At 33.1% G+C, this 16,499-nt stretch overlaps 2 protein-coding genes across 3 annotated transcripts in view; one reads left to right on the plus strand and one right to left on the minus strand.

Annotated features, from left to right (window-relative positions):
* Positions 1-11,750, minus strand: part of LOC108684828 (serine-rich adhesin for platelets-like) — a 78,552-nt gene extending 66,802 nt beyond the window's left edge. The window contains exon 1 of one of the 2 annotated variants that reach the window (XM_018189335.1): positions 11,149-11,750. The gene's annotated coding sequence lies outside the window, so the exon portion shown is untranslated. Of the gene's footprint in view, positions 1-9,739; positions 10,168-11,148 lie in introns of those variants that run through there. The other variant, XM_018189336.1, reaches the window with a different exon arrangement.
* A 1,250-nt stretch (positions 11,751-13,000) lies between these two features.
* LOC108684829 (asparagine synthetase [glutamine-hydrolyzing]) overlaps positions 13,001-16,499 on the plus strand; it is a 4,409-nt gene continuing 910 nt past the window's right edge. Inside the window, exons 1-8 of the mRNA XM_018189339.1 lie at positions 13,001-13,286; positions 13,586-13,783; positions 13,843-13,968; positions 14,320-14,556; positions 15,132-15,306; positions 15,438-15,667; positions 15,747-15,874; positions 16,176-16,465. Of these exons, the coding sequence (XP_018044828.1) occupies positions 13,658-13,783; positions 13,843-13,968; positions 14,320-14,556; positions 15,132-15,306; positions 15,438-15,667; positions 15,747-15,874; positions 16,176-16,465 (1,312 nt within the window). The 5' untranslated portion in view covers positions 13,001-13,286; positions 13,586-13,657. The remainder of the gene's footprint in view (positions 13,287-13,585; positions 13,784-13,842; positions 13,969-14,319; positions 14,557-15,131; positions 15,307-15,437; positions 15,668-15,746; positions 15,875-16,175; positions 16,466-16,499) is intronic.

A 16,499-nucleotide genomic window follows, 5' to 3' on the forward strand; every position in this document is an offset into this window, starting at 1 on the left:
CCTTCTTGTTACTAAGTTCCAATGTTATAATACTAATGCGCGAGCAATTTTTGTATAAAAGTTTTCCACTTTCTTAACATGAAAAACAATCGAAATTATTCCCGCTTCAATCAACAGGTGTTTTCGATACGGATACGGAGGGCGACTTTCGCGGAGGTTCGTTATACGATAACGCACTCGATAGATTCCATAAAACGTTGCCTCACGACCCGGGAGTACAACGTCTTTCACTGCAGGACACGCGGTGTATTAATATACTCGTTGGCATTGAGAATAAACAGCTGATTCAAGGTCGACGCCCACCGTCGTCGTACGCGTTGAACCCTTCAACGGACTCCGACTGAACAATCGCGATCTACTTTCGCATCGTTCATGGAAAATTTTGTCGCTATGAAAATTTCTAAATTTCTAAATTGATTTTAACTTGAAAAATCCCCTTTTATCTCGTTCGATCATCTCAATTTCGACGTGGCCTCGATACACTCGGCAAACATTTCGAGAGTAATTGCTACCGTGAACATAGCACGATGAAAAAAATATACGTATTTTATCTTGGCTCTCTCGCCGCGCTTCCGTCACGATTACGCAAACGACAATGCGAGAAAAGAAGCTGAGCGAAATAAGTGGTCGTAATAAGCCACAAGGCATCTAAACGCTTGTCTATAGTAAGCCATATAAATTATAGTCGGCATGTCTTGTCTCGTGATTCACTAAACGATTAAAGACTCCAACGTAATTATATGAAGTCAGTTTTCGTGATCAAATTGCTATGTAGATTGAATCAGCCAGATTATTGTTAGGTACCAGCTATCTCTAATGAAGTTGCAAAGGTTGAGGCATAATGAGAGCGATAATTAATTCATTATGATGAGGCGTGTCTCCAAAGAGGGATTTCTTAAAGAATTTCGCTTGGATTTTATCGCGTGCGTCTCAATGCGATAAAATCCACGCTATTATGTACGCGCTTATATAGCTGTTTTGCGTGGTCATCCAAGTGGTCGACGACGGGGCGATCCATCTTGGCTCGAGCGCGTGACGATTACGGGTAAGCACGTGCTCGGTATCAATTATCATCCAAGTGAGTAAAGCGACCGCGAGCGCGAAGGAATCCCGGCACGCGAATCGCCCGAGCGATTGTCGAGAGTGTGTCGTGGGAAAAAGGCCAAACTGGAGGGATTGCGGATACAGATTGCCAATTTCTATTTTCTTCTACAGAAATACAATTAATACTGGCTAATTTAATACTGAAAATTATTTATTTCGAATATTAAAAGAATTAAACAACAGTGCTTTACTCAAAATAAATACTTAATCAGAATTTACTAGTATTAAATTTTTGTAAAGGAAGCACTAGACATTTTAGAATTTTCAATAAATCAGCAAGCGAAAGAATCGCTCAATTAATTATGATTGTCAAAAGCAAGAAAAAAAAAACAGTTTAATGTGGAACTCGAAGGTATTATTCGCGTGACTAAATAGAAAAAATACAAAATTATTTTGCAATCTTCATACCCTTGTAAAATGTTACAGAGTTATTATTCGATACGAATTTAAACTTATCTGTTATTCAGGCTTAATTGTTGGCAGTTGATATTATTATTGCTGAACGGAAAGAAGTTTTATTGAAGTACTATTTGAAAATGATTTTATTGGATTATAATAATAATTATGGAAGAAACTCAAGCATTATGAAAGCAATATTTTAACAAAAGCAACATTCTAAAAACTAGCTTGAGTGCCATACATAATTATTTTGAGTCTAATAAAATTCTTTCGCCATTTTTGTATACTTTAAAAATATTAGAGTTACCATTCTAACACGAATTTAAACTTATTTATTGTTCATCAAGTTTAATTAATTTTCTCGGCAATGGAAAGAACACTTTTGCTGAAGGAGCGAAAAATTTAGTTAGAGACACAGATTTGAAAATTACGTTGAACAATCAAAATAATTATCTACGGTGATCAAACATTATGATAAATTTTGACATTCTAACAACTCAATTGAGTATCATTATTTAAATATTTTATCTAACAAAATTATCTTCAAATCTGTGTGTGGTTAAATTTTTAGATACTTCAGTAAAACCGTTTTATTTGGTTTACACCGTTTGCGACAGTTTTACTGAGAATTTTGCGCGAGTGTCATTTATACAGGTGCACACGTGATCTCATCCTTGGCACCTTTTTCAGTGCAAAACTTCATGAAACTCGAGTGCAAGACATGGGAAAAGACATCTTTGCAGGCTGAACGCGAACATGTAGTTCACAACGATGAACGGCTTCAAGGAATTTATCGTGGAATCGTGGAGTCGAAAACTTTCCAAGACATCGACGAACTCGGCTCGGCAGGTATTTCCTCGTGCGATTTTCGTCGATGACTATAGTGTTTAACGACGAACAAAATACGATTGTTACCGTGCGCTCGAAGAATTAAGCGTGCCGCTTTGAAAGACGCAAGGAATTTGAAATGGTACACGAAACGCTAAACGCTGCAAATTTCATCGGTACGACGTGCTGCCAAAAAGTTTTCACGAATGAGACGTTATCGAGAACGAGAATGATGTTGAGTCTCGTTGATGCCGATCGGGATAATCCTCGTCGCCACGTTGTCTGCCGTTGCCGGCTGAAGCAATCCCGGCGATTTCCGCTGCGAACGACTTTGTTATTGGATTCGTTGAGTCGAGCCAAGTTGTGCAAATGTCGTCTTTAAGAAGAGAAAAACAAATAACGCGTATATTTATTACTACACGCTGTTAACGTCAATAGTACGAGCCGGTTGTTGATCGAATGAGTACAGGGAAAATGATGATTCCGCATAAAAAATTGAAATTATCAAATAAAATTGTTGTGTAAGCACAAGAAGAATTTCCATTGCCGATTATAATAATGGATCATTGATATGCAATGTGTCACTAATGATCTAACGCTTCTTCTTTTTCTCTTTCGAATATTCGTGAAGATCTCTTTTTCGCTTGCGTAATATACAGAGTGTTTCAATATTATCCGTTTTTTTTGTAAATAATCATAACTTTATTAATAATTGTTACATGGAAATGAAATTTATAGAAAATATTTGTACTAATATGACTAATATTCAAATTGATTGCTTACTTTATTCAATGTAATCATTCTTTGTCTTCATGCATGCCCGCAACCGTTTAGGAAAATTGTCAATGATGGCCGTAAGTTTTTCAATGGTAATGTTGTTCCATGCCTTATTTAATGATTTTTTTTAATGCATGAACAGACTTGTGGTTAATTGTACAAGCTGGACTCCATAATAGATCACAGAACAATCCATTGGATTAAGCTCTGATGAATTGGAAAGCCAATCCTCTTTGTCTCAAATTTTCGAAAACAATGTTTTGCAGAGCTCAACAGTTTTCTTTGCTGAATGTTTATAATCAATTGAACCGATTGCCATGAAACTCGGCACAATTGTTTACATTTATACGAACTATTAGCCATGGCAACAATAATCTATGTGGCGGGTTTTGTAAGGTACTGTTCTACACTATTAAACAAAAAGACAGATAATAATAAAAGACGGTTGGAACAATCGTGATCAATTAATCTTGAAGAAAATGATTTTGCTCAAATATCTCAAAATGACTAGATATACATAAAAAAAACGATGTTGCTAAATTATAATATCATCGAAAATTTTAGAGCCGAAAATAATTTTGTTAGGCCATCAAAATAATTACTGTTCTCATTTGCGTCAATCGCGATCAATTATCTTGCATGAAAAGAATGATTTTGCTGAAATATTTAAAAATAAATGCATGAAAAGAATAATAAATGTATGAAATAAATGTATGAAAAGAATTCTCTTGAAAAGTCAAAAAATTTAGATAAATATAGATCCAAAAATAATTTTGGACCTTCCAATTAATTAGTTTTAAAAGTTCAATAAGTTCTGACATTCTAATAATTAATTTGAGCATTCCAATTATTTTGATCCAACAAAATTTTTCGATACTTCAGCAAAACCATCGTTTCTATACAGAGTACAGAACATGTAACTTTTTCCTTAGGGCGAAAATACAATGTGAAAAGTAAAAGTTCATGTCATTAAAGTTAATGAAGTTTTTCACTTTTTACGTTTTTGCCATAGGGAAAAAGTTACAAGGTCGGTACCTTATAAATTTAAAAATAATTATGTTGGAACATTAAAATAATTATAGCAAATATAATAATAATTGACAATGGTACAAATAAACATTCTAGCAATCAGCTTAAGCATCAAATATAATTATTTTAATAGTCCAACATAATAATTTTTTTTTGTATCTCCAATTAAATTTGCAAATATTTCAGCAAAACTGTTTTTTTCGCTTATCATGTCATTACAGACATATACTCGGCCATTATCTATATTTATCTACGTTTAAAATACTATCTACTGCCCTTTCTGCGAGAACGACATAGCTTATGGATCTTTATGGAAAAATATTGTATGGCGACACAACACACGAACAAGAAAATCGACGTTTATCTAGATGGCAGATAATAAAATGTATGACGGTATCACTTACAAACAGTATTTTGTATCCGTTATCATTTACATTATCGCTTGTACTATTACTGTTGTGCATAAACGATCACGTTCCATCAAAGATCGGCAATACTTGGGTGCTTCCTGTTTAGTACGGTTGATCGGAATCGGTAATTTGCGATATCTCCATTTCTGTTTTCCATTTAATCCGCGTCATTATGTATCAGCGAATTCGGCTCTCTGTTTAAACTGCAAGTTGCAGGAAACAAAGGAAAAGAAGAAATACCTAAACGAAATATTGCCTAAATTAATATAAGATATAATAGTATAATATCATATAAAAAATATATTAATATAATATAAAATAATATGATGATATTAATATGTAATATTAATATATTCTACAATATTGTGATACATAAAATAAAATACATAGTAAAAATTTTGTACTTTGTATTAAGGAGGAGCTTTGTTGACTTCAAAAAAACGAAAACGATTTGTAAGAAGAAATAGAAGATTTATTACATCCTATTGCAGAATAATCGTAAGTGGACTGAAACGTTTGTTACACATGAAAAAAATTGACTAATAAAACTTTAAATATGTTTTTCTCGAAACTATGTCTTTCCTTGGAAGTGATAACTCAAAAACTAATTAAGATAACCTCTTGTTATTTTTCTTAATACTTGTGTACATGTCTGGTAGTAGAATTAAGTTCTTACAACAAAAATTCGAATTTTTATAAACAAAAAAATAATAAATTGTTATGATAAAAATCAAATTTTTTCTAATGCTATACTTTTTTTAAATTTTGTGCAATTGACTTTATTTTAGTATCAAGAATAATGATATAATCAACAAAAATCGAAGGGATTTTATTTTCAGATAATTTGCAACTACCATGCATTGAGACGTCAGCCTCTCCCTCCCCCCCACTTAGCACTAGAAGAACTAGATAAAGGAGCCAAATTGATTCCAACGATCTTTCTAGGTAGACAATTAAATAAAAATTCAACCTTTTTATATAATTGAAAATTTTTTTATTAAAATTAATAACATAAAAAATGATGAAAAGTCATAAAACGATCACGTGAAAGCAAAATTGAAAAAAGTTATATTAGTTTGAATTTCGCGAGGAGTCAAATTGGTTATCTGGCTATTTGATTAAGTGGGGGAAGGGGACAGTTAGACAGACATTATGAAAGGATGTTTTTTTAATGATTCCTAATGATTCGATCGCCATTTAGAGGCATTCATTAAAATCTTTTTTTAAATAAAAAAAATGTTTTGCTGTTTAAATGTTAAATAATTAAAAAAAAAACTCGCATCTTTATATATATAATATCTAGATTTTCTTTAAAAAATTCATAAAAAATAACCTAATTTTAGTTGGCAGTGGTGGAAACCCTCCTAAAATTCTTGTTATAATTATGTTGATTTTTTTTAAATACTTATATTAGAGTGTACATTTCTTAATGTTAAAATAATTTGAGTAAATGAACAAATAATGTAAAAATAATGTATTTTAAATGTAAATTTTAAACTAAATAAATAAATCATGTCAATTCAACAATAAATGTTAATTCGACTAAAAAAATATTATTTTAAATTTGTGGAGTCTTTGCTTTCGTTAAATTAAAAAAAATATGGTTCTATAATTTGCTTACAAATTATTACAGTGTTATATTTTTCGTGTTAATTTTTTACATAATATTTATGTTACTTCCTAATATATAATATGTATTCATCCTAAGTTAAATTAACATAAAAATTAGAGGACTGTTTGGGATACGTAAAAATTTAACACAAATTTTCCAACTGTAATATAAAGAGGCAGAAATTAATTTCGATCCATTTTTCTCCTTCTGTTTCCGACACATAATTATGTTAGAATCTATTCGCATCGTTTTAAGTCTGTAAGTTCAGTGAGTTTCAAGACAAACTCACTGGAAATATATAATAAAATCTTTTCAGAAATGGATAAAAATATAATCCAGAAATATAATCTTAAAAATAAAGATCAATTACGCAGTTATATAAGAAACGTGAAACGCGTGAAACTATCTGGTGTATAATTAAAATTAGAATCGACTTAGGTTTAATCAATTTCACCGTTAGTAAATGAAAAGTAAATTGATTTTATGTATCTCTAACTGTAAGTTACTCATTGCTAGTATATCGCGCGCATTAACTTCTACGTGATAAATGCTTCTCATTCGTCTACACTGGAGCTATCGATTCGAACTAATTCAAGTCAACACAAATGTCGCTAAAAGTTATGCAAATGAAAAACGCCCACTTGCGTTTTCACACATGTTTTTTTCAAATAAAACAGTGCAGCGAACATTGCGCGGTATGAGGTTGCCATTGTCTCGCAATTTCGTCTCTGTTTCTATGCGACACGTGTCGTCGCTTTCAGCAAATATAGCTCGATTTATTTATTAATTATTCGACGATAAATCCTTATTATTAGCCTTTCTCCGCGAGAAAATTGATTCGGCGCGACGTAAGAAAGTAATAAAAACTCTGACCTCACGTGTTATCTAATTAAAAATATATATACCTATATGTCTCGGTAAACACTCCTGGAAAATCCTTTTTAAGTCAAGCCATAGTTAAGTTTTACAAGTCCAGCAGCGATAGTGTTTGAATATTTTATTATATTCGTATTTTATGCGTGAATAAGCGACACTCGAGAAAGAATGTATTTAAGAAGCGAATGCGTTTTCAATTACGAAATTATTGCGTTTGGTTAAAACAGCTTGTCTGTTAAGCCATATCAATATTTTCACGTTCCATTCATTTGTAAATTTATTGTATTTATTTATATCTATTTCATTCAATATAAAAAATAGATTAATATAAAATTGCATATCAAGGATATCAATGTTAACATACGTATATACATAGAAAGAACAATGAAGTATCTAAAAATTTAGCTAAACAAAAAATACAGAGCTGAAAATAATCATTTGTATCATCAAAATAATTACGTAAGACGTAATTATTATATATCAAGCATGATGATAATGCTACAAAATGTTTTAACAATCTTGCAAACAGCTTTAGTGTTCTACATAATTTGTTTAATAATCTATCAAAATTATTTTTAGATCTCTTAACTAAGCTTTTAAATAGCGAAGTAACAAATTCTTTGTCTAAAATAAAATTGTTTTTTCCGTTTATATCGAATGATGATAATATCGACTGCTAACAAGACTAAGTCTGATGAACAACAGATAAGTTTAAACTCGTACGAAGAATAGTGATTCTAATATTTTATAAATGCACAAAGATTGTAGACGAACATAGCTAAACAAGGAAAAAATAGTTTCGCTGAAACAGTTAAAAATTTAGCTAGCTAGATATAGATCTGAAAATTTGTAGCTATGATGGCAATGCTACAAAAAGTTTTGATATTTTAGCAATCAGCTTAAACGTTCTATATCTATAATTATTTTAACGATCAAACAAAATTATTTTCTGCATCTATGGCTAAATGTTTAGATAAGCACTGTGTAACAAATAATATCGATTGCCAACAAAATTAAATCTGGTAAACAACAAATGAATTAAAAATACTTCGTACGAACAATGATGATTCTAATATCTTATTAATGTACGAAGATACACTAAGAAAAAAATGCTGTTGATTCAATTAAAGTCTATATTATGATCTGTCACTAATTGATTCATGTATATTTTTATTGACATAAAGGTATAAATTATTAATTCAATAATCAAGATTTTTACGTCAATAAAAATATATATGAATTAATTTATGTTAGTGACAGCTCGTAATATAAACTTTAATTGAATCAATAGCATTTTTTCTCAGTGTAGATGAATATAGTTACAAAAAAAAAATGATTTTGCTGAAGTATCTAAAAATTTAGCTAGCTACAGATCTGAAAACAATTTGCATCATCAAAAAAATTATGTAAAGCATGAGAACAATGCTGTAAAAAGTTTTGATAATCTAGCAAATAACAACTTAAATGTTCCATATATATATTATATAATTAGTTTGATAGTCTAACAAAATTATTTTTAGATTTATACGTAGCTAAACTTTTAGAGAGCAAAACAAGAGCAAAGTAAAAAAATTGTTTTTTTTTTTCATTTATATCAAACAATAATAATATCGATTACTAATAAGATCGAGTTTAATGAACAGTAGATAAGTTTAAATTTCTCACAAAGAGGAATAATTCTAACATTTTATGAGTGTACGAAGTAGTCGTAACTACGCGGAAAAAAAAACTTTTGCTGATGTATCCAAGAATTTAGTTAGATATAGATCTGAAAATAATTTTCTTGAATCATTACAACAATTATTTGAATTGCTCAATAATAGTGCTGTAAAATGTTGGCATTCTAGTATTCAGCATTTGAGCATTTTAATATATTATATACTATTTCTATTATTTCTAAATAATATGACCACTTCGACCAAAATATAGAATTTTTCTTTTTTAAATTACTTTTAGATCCAACTAAATTTTTAGATGCTTCAACAAAACCATTCTTTCCATTCAGTGAAGAAAATGTCGATTGTTAACGAGATTTAAACGTGATAAACGTCAGGTAAAATTAAATATTTGAGTTTCTCACAAAAAGCAGTGATTCCAGCATTGAATGTACGAACATTGCAGACGGACATAGTTACACGAAAAGAACGATTTTGCTGAGGTATTAAAAAATTCAGCTAGATCTAAAAATAACGTTGAACATCAAGATATTTCCAACGCCTAAACATGATGATAATCTGCAAAAAATTGTGACATTCTATTCTAACAAGTAACTTCAGTGTCGTTATGAATTATCGTATTCAACAAAATTGTCTTCATATTATCTAGCTAAATTTTTAGATACTTCAAAATCATTTTTTTCAATATATATATCTACTCCTCCATTCGAAACAATTGTGAAATGCGAATAACTCAGCTAATTGTAAACATAAATAACAGAAACAATTTAAAAATCCTGGATCTCGTGAATTTAAACATTTAAATGAGACTCTCAAACAAAACGAGCGAGTTTTCACAGAAGAAAAAAAATACGTCTACCCGCGTGAGGTACAACTGGACGCACGCGAGCCACAGCCACGTGTTACGATAATTAAACGGAGTAATCGATAACGCGACGAATCAATGGCACGTCTCGGTTGTAACGGTCAGAAGGACGGACGTGACAGAGCCACAAAGATACACAGGATGACTGTATATTATCCATTACCTCAGGCTAAAAACGTGATTGATGTGGATCTTCTTATATCGCCGTTAATTCATGTATGTAATTAATCTATGTACGTAAAACGAGATGCTCCGCGACGTCGTCCTGATTCTGCCCAGGCTTACTCCGGGTTGTCGCCACGACGCGTAGGAAACAAACGGCGTGGATTCACGTCGAGTTTTACGTGCCGATCGCCCCGGGATGGCCACCAGGTCGATCGATCCTCTCTCACTCGCATTCGACTCGCGCGCGGACGAGACGGTTAGGTTAGGTCTCGCGGGGAGCGGCGAGCCATCGAGCGAGTAACGACGCCGCCGACGACGTCGTCGTCGTCGCGGGGACGAGGCGGACTGCGCGAACGGAAGCGTCCCACGTTGCGTGGCCACGTCGTCCTCGTGTCTTCTGACCGACGAAGCGGAAATATCGACCGGCCGGTCGCGCGAATTCACCGGAGCCGCGCGACGTGACCGGATATATGCCGTGGGTTGAAACGTTGAAACGTGCGCGCAGAACTTTCTTCTAACAAATATCAAATGTGTTAGGATAAGGTGGTACAATTCTGAGTAAAACGAGACTTCGATCCAATTTCAAGGTTTAAGTTTTGGCAACCTTGGTCTCATTATGCAGAAGAACAAAAAGGTACCGTCGAATGGAAAGAAACCTTGAACCTCAAGAAACGAATTCAAATTTAATCAGAACTGTACCACTGATCTGTTTTTATAGTTCAAGTAGTGAAATAGATATGTTTGATATTTAGTTAAAGTGAGAAAAAAGTTCTAATGTAGGAAGACAAAATATATTTTTAATTCCAGAAATACTATATTAGTTCAGCTATAGAAAATAGATTTACTAACGGCTCCCTTTTTAAAGTGACAGACGTTATAGCCAGAGCATGCATTAAAAAGTGTTATGACATACAAAAGCTCTTCTCAGACAACAAGCGTGTCTAAAAGGTGTCGTAAAGACTGTTTTTCGAGACATACATGTTTCTGAAAGATACGTATCAAAAAGACACGACAAAGAGATCTTCTAGACAATGCGTATTGTCCGAGTTAAGTAGCGAGATATAAGCAGTAAGCAAATCAACATTTTGAATTTGCTACAGCCTACGTTACCGCCTTATGTTCCTTACTGTGATTGACTGGTTCACATAACGCTTACGTCTCACTGTTTGAATTATTTCGCGTTGCCATAGCCTTTACACGTCGAGTACACATCGGAAGTTCGATCAGGCACTGATTAAGAGCGGAAAACAGACCGAAACACCATGGACTCTAACCTCGAAAGAGACGTCTCTGCTCCTTTCTCTTTCTCTATCCCTTCCGAGAACAGGAAAAATCCGAAAACCCACGCTCGCACTCGCGCATTTGGGCACTCGCGGCGATGGAAATGGAGCGATGAAATACACCTACCTACAGCGGGGAGAGGAGGGAGAGCGGGCTATGGTGCCGCGCGTCTATCAGCGCCTATAGGCCGTAACACGGCCAGCAAGTTACGACGCGCATCCTCCTCGGAGCACCGGCGAACGCCGACTGTCCGCGTTGTTCCACGCGCGTCGTCAGCATTCACGACGACGTCTACGAGCGGCCAGCTGAGTCGAGAACCACCGCCACCTCCACCACCACCACCACCGCTGTTGGCCGCCTCCGTGGCTGACCCCGTCCCCCGTGTTCCGCGCTCGCTACCGGCGGCGAGTACGCGTTCGCGTCCACGTTCGTACCTCGATGGCACGGTCCGGCACGATTACGACACACCCGACGCGAGCGGCGCACCCGCATCCGGAATCACCGATGGAACGCCAGTTAGTAGCTAAAAGCTCCCGATTGTGCGCTGACCGAGAGCACGCGCGAAATACTGTCACACTGTGCCGTATGTACGGGGATTAACGTCCCGCGTCGGTGAGAGTGAGGATCGAACGGAAAGGGGTAGACCGGAAAGAAGAGGAAGCGCGCCGAACCACCGATGGTTGGCGAGAGACTCACTGCGCCGCCACTGTCGCCGCTGCGGCAGCGTGGCGCTACTGTACGTGCACGTCGGTTGATATTCTGTTTTATCGATCTGACGCGTCGCTATTTTACCGTTGGTCCTCGGAATTCCTGGGATTTCGCGCTACAGAGAGTTCAATTGAATTGTTTAAATTCTCGGATCCGATAATTTTATGTAATTAACGCCGCAGAAACATAACCTATAATTTGTTTTTTCTAAGAAAAAATAAAAATCTTCTTTCTTCGTATTCATTAATATATTTTAAGAAAAGATTTTAATTAAATTCTTGAAAGTTTTTCTGAGTTTTTTTTTCATAAATTTTATAATTGTTTAGAATTTCCGAAAATAATGAAAATAAATGATTTTTTAGAAAATTTCTCAGATTTTTTTAATACAATACAAATTTGAATCAGTTTTCAAAAGAGCTGAGAAAGTACATTTGAAAGTTTATTGTTATCTTTAAACGACGTAAAAATTACAAAAATAAGCCAATACTTATTAGGATATTTATAATTTAATTGATCAACATTTTGTACATTTTTTTCTATCTTTTGTCATTTTCATCTCGTTTCAAGACTCATACTCGATCCCCTTAATTGTCTAAAATTGTTCACATATGTAAATGAATACTGAAATATTTTAAGATAATAAATTTTAAGATAATAAATAAAAGAGCAAAAAAGCCGCACGCTGGATGTCGTTAGCGAAAGTCATATATTAAAAATTTCTCCAGTTGACATAAATAAACATAAATGTTTCGGCCACCATTTTCTCCTCATGAGGAGATTATCGACGAGGATTGATCGACATTGGCTCAATTCTTGTTGAAAAATCGATTATTTTTATTTTATGTTCTGCGTTTATTTATGTAACTAATTTTATTTTGACTTATTTATAAATTATTTTACTTATTTAATTATTTTACATACTGAAGATGGCCACATTTTGGTCGAAACGTTTTTGTTTATTTATGTCACCTTAAGGAATTTTTAAATATATTTCGTTAACGACATCCAGCGTGTGGCTTTTTTGCTCTTTTATTTATATATTGTATATTTAAATCACGTTTAACAAACTTTTTTAATTAATTTTAAGATACTCTATAAAATGATTGTCAAAATTAAAAAAAAAGCAGTTAAACTTGATACAAATGAAATAACACTCGGAACTTTCGTTCCGATTTATTAGATCATCTATTTAACTTATATTAATCGTAATTTATGTTTTATCTTTATTTAAAGAGTAAATTAAACCAAGATAAAGTTACATAAACCGTTGATAAAATTAGACATAAACATATTATATTAATCAGTATATGAAGCGATACTTGAGCGGAAGAAGATCGCTTGAAAGATCATCACTTGGAGATAGGAGTAGTTTCTTTGTTACGGTTCCAACTTATCATAATAGTTATCATAATAACTGTCAGACAATACCGATCGATTTTTTGATATCCCGTCGTTGAACGACGCTCAACGATACATTATTACATCAGAAACGCCACAAAGTGACATGGATTGTAGCCAACGTCACACTGTTCGGAACTGGAGCATATATAAAGCAGGTCGGTAGATTGGAGTACAGTAGCGTATCGTTAATTGTAGTCCATGCACGTCCTACGTGAAAGTGCTTTTGTACGCTTACAGAAAATAAGTTATACATCGAGAAAATAAAATTCGTAATCTGTAAAATTTTATTTTATCAATACTGAACTTCATTAAAGTTACCGTGCAATATCTCGCTTTTTCTTTTTCAAGAAGAAACAAATATCACGAAAGGTTCCATTAATAATTAAGCATTTGTATCATATTTAACTGTGATTGGCCAATTCTTTACAGCTTATGATTTGCTATCTTATTGTAGAACAATTGACTTTTGCGATACGTAACCGACTGGAGTCGCACGCACGTGACATCAAAGGAAGCCGACAGCAAAATGTGCGGAATCTGGGCATTATTCGGGCTGGGAGCGCAATCCATGACCTGCATCTGTGAGAACTTCGATAAAATTTCACATCGCGGTCCAGAAGCATTTAAAATAGAGTTCGATAACAGAATCAAAGTACGTTTTTGAAAGATCATGCAAGTTCTTTCTGTTGATATTTCTTTTTTTTTTGGTAGAATGGATATCTAGGATTTCATCGATTGGCCATCGTCGATAGTCTTTATGGAATGCAGCCGATGAGAATCCATGAATATCCACATTTATTCCTCCTATGTAATGGAGAAATATATAACTGCGACAGAGTAAATATGAAGCTTCTTTCTGCTATCTTTCTTATTAGTTAAAATGTTTTTTAATTACAACAACCAATTAAATGAGCATACAATAATGTTTGAAATAATTGTTTAACATTAAGATAACATTATATTAATAATCTATAGATATTTCGACTCACAGAGTTTTTTCAATATAAATTAAATCTTATTCTACTTAACATAAAATACTGTTGTCTATCGAAAAGAATTCCATCATTCAACTATTCCACTGTGATTGACATGAAATTTTAATTGGTCGTTGTAATTAAATTGTTTTGCTGTGCAAATTTCGAGCGATATTTATATTTCTTTGTTATTAGTAAAAATGTCCTATTGCAGTTACAAAAACAATATCAATTTGACTACTCTACTAAATGCGATGTGGAAGTAATCATGCATTTGTATGCCTATGCTGGTAGTAACAGTGTTGCTCAATCATTGGATGGTGTATTTGCACTTTGTCTGATGGATGTCTTAAAGAGGAGGATACTGATAGCCAGAGACCCGTACGGCGTAAGACCACTGTTTAGATTATATTCAGATGATGGACAACTGGCTATCTGTTCAGAGAGCAAGGTGCATTGATAACAGATTATTTCTTTCCTGATTAATCCATAATTGGAATATATGGATCCTAATGAATTGGAATAGTTTTGTAATTTTTAAATAATGATTTGAAATAATTTTATATTTCACAATCTTATTTTTCACAGTTGTTCTATTCATGTAATAATTACAAAGTAAATCGTTTTAATTAAGAAAAAGATTCCATACAAGCTGTTATTAGTAAGTTTTTAAAAAGAAATATTGATTACAAAAAATTGGAGTCTGTAAATTTTATTTCATATTCAAAATCAATATAAAAAAAAACATAAGAATTATCTATTTAACAAAATCATCGATCTATATATCTATAGATTTATGCTAAGTTCATGTGGATTATGGATTTTTTATAATTAAAAATTTTAAAACTTTTAAAACTAATAACAAAAAGCTTTAGTAGATCCCAATGATTCTATGTTTCTTTTTTCTGTTTTAGTAGATCCCAATGATTTTATGTTTCTTTAGCACAAAATATACTTTTCTGATTATGAATCCTTGCTAATTATATATATAAGTAGCATAATTATTTTTATAAGATAACATTTTAGGGTCTGATGGCAATATCGAAACACATAGAAAGTAACTGGACGCTAAAGCCATTTTTTCCAGGATATTATGAGGAATATGAAATTTTACAAGATGGTCGAACTAAGCTTCTAGAGAGTCGCTGTTATTTCAAGCCCGGCGACAAACCTTCGTTCCTCCCACATATCTCTTGGAATGGTGAGATAAATTATAATCGATATTCAATTATCGTAAAACAAATTTATCTATCATTAACATAAATTTACTAATTTACTAATTAATATGCAACATGTATACTGAAAGTATATGAAAATTTTTATCTATTACAGTTTTGACTCCAAATGATGTTCATGGCAACATCCGAAAACTACTTTCAGCAGCCGTGGAGAAACGACTGATGGCTGATAGGCGGATAGGATGTCTATTGTCAGGTGGATTAGATTCTAGCTTAGTTGCTGCTTTATTGGTAAAGCAAGCGAAGGAATGTAATTTAAAGTATAAGATACAGAGTTTCGCAATAGGTATGGATGACAGTCCAGATATCATCGCTGCTAGACAGGTTCGTGGAAATTTTGATACTTTGATTCTTTCTTTTCCCATCGACAATTATATGAAAGCTGAAATTTCTTATGTTACAGGTTGCAGAATACATCGGAACTGAGCATCATGAAATTATCTTTACGAAACAAGATGTAATCAATGTGCTGGACAATGTCATATATTCTTTAGAAACATATGACATTACTACTATTCGCGCTTCAATTGGGTGGAGTACTTTATTTGAGCATGCAATTTAATTTCCAAATTATTTAATATTATAAATTTGAAAGTAGGAAAAGATAATTTTTACATGTAATTTTTTTTTTCTTTTCTTACTACTTTTTTAGAAAAAGATAATCTACTACAGTCTTAAATATAAAGCAATTCTCAATTTATTTTTCGTTAGATATAGAAAACATTTTGAGATAAAACTTTATGGATGCTTTATACTTATAATAAAAGCTATGATAATAGTGAATATAACGTATATACATGCTGTATATAACATTGCAATGTTTTACTTATAGGATGTATCTCATTTCAAGATACATACAACGGAATACCGAGACGACTGTGATCTTTAGTGGAGAAGGTGCAGATGAGTTGGCACAAGGCTACATTTACTTCAGAGATGCACCTGACGCAACAGACGCACACAACGAATCTCTTAGATTGTTACAGGATATATATTTATATGATGGTTTGAGAGCAGATAGAACAACCAGTGCCTTCAGTTTGGAACTCAGAGTTCCGTTTTTAGATCTTCAGTTTACCAAGTATTATTTGTCGTTGGAACCTAGTAGTAGACAACCACAAGGTAAAAGATTTAATGGATTAGACTTAAATATTAA

The sequence above is a fragment of the Atta colombica genome, unplaced genomic scaffold (assembly GCF_001594045.1).
Source record: "Atta colombica isolate Treedump-2 unplaced genomic scaffold, Acol1.0 scaffold140, whole genome shotgun sequence".
Taxonomy (NCBI): domain Eukaryota; kingdom Metazoa; phylum Arthropoda; class Insecta; order Hymenoptera; family Formicidae; genus Atta; species Atta colombica.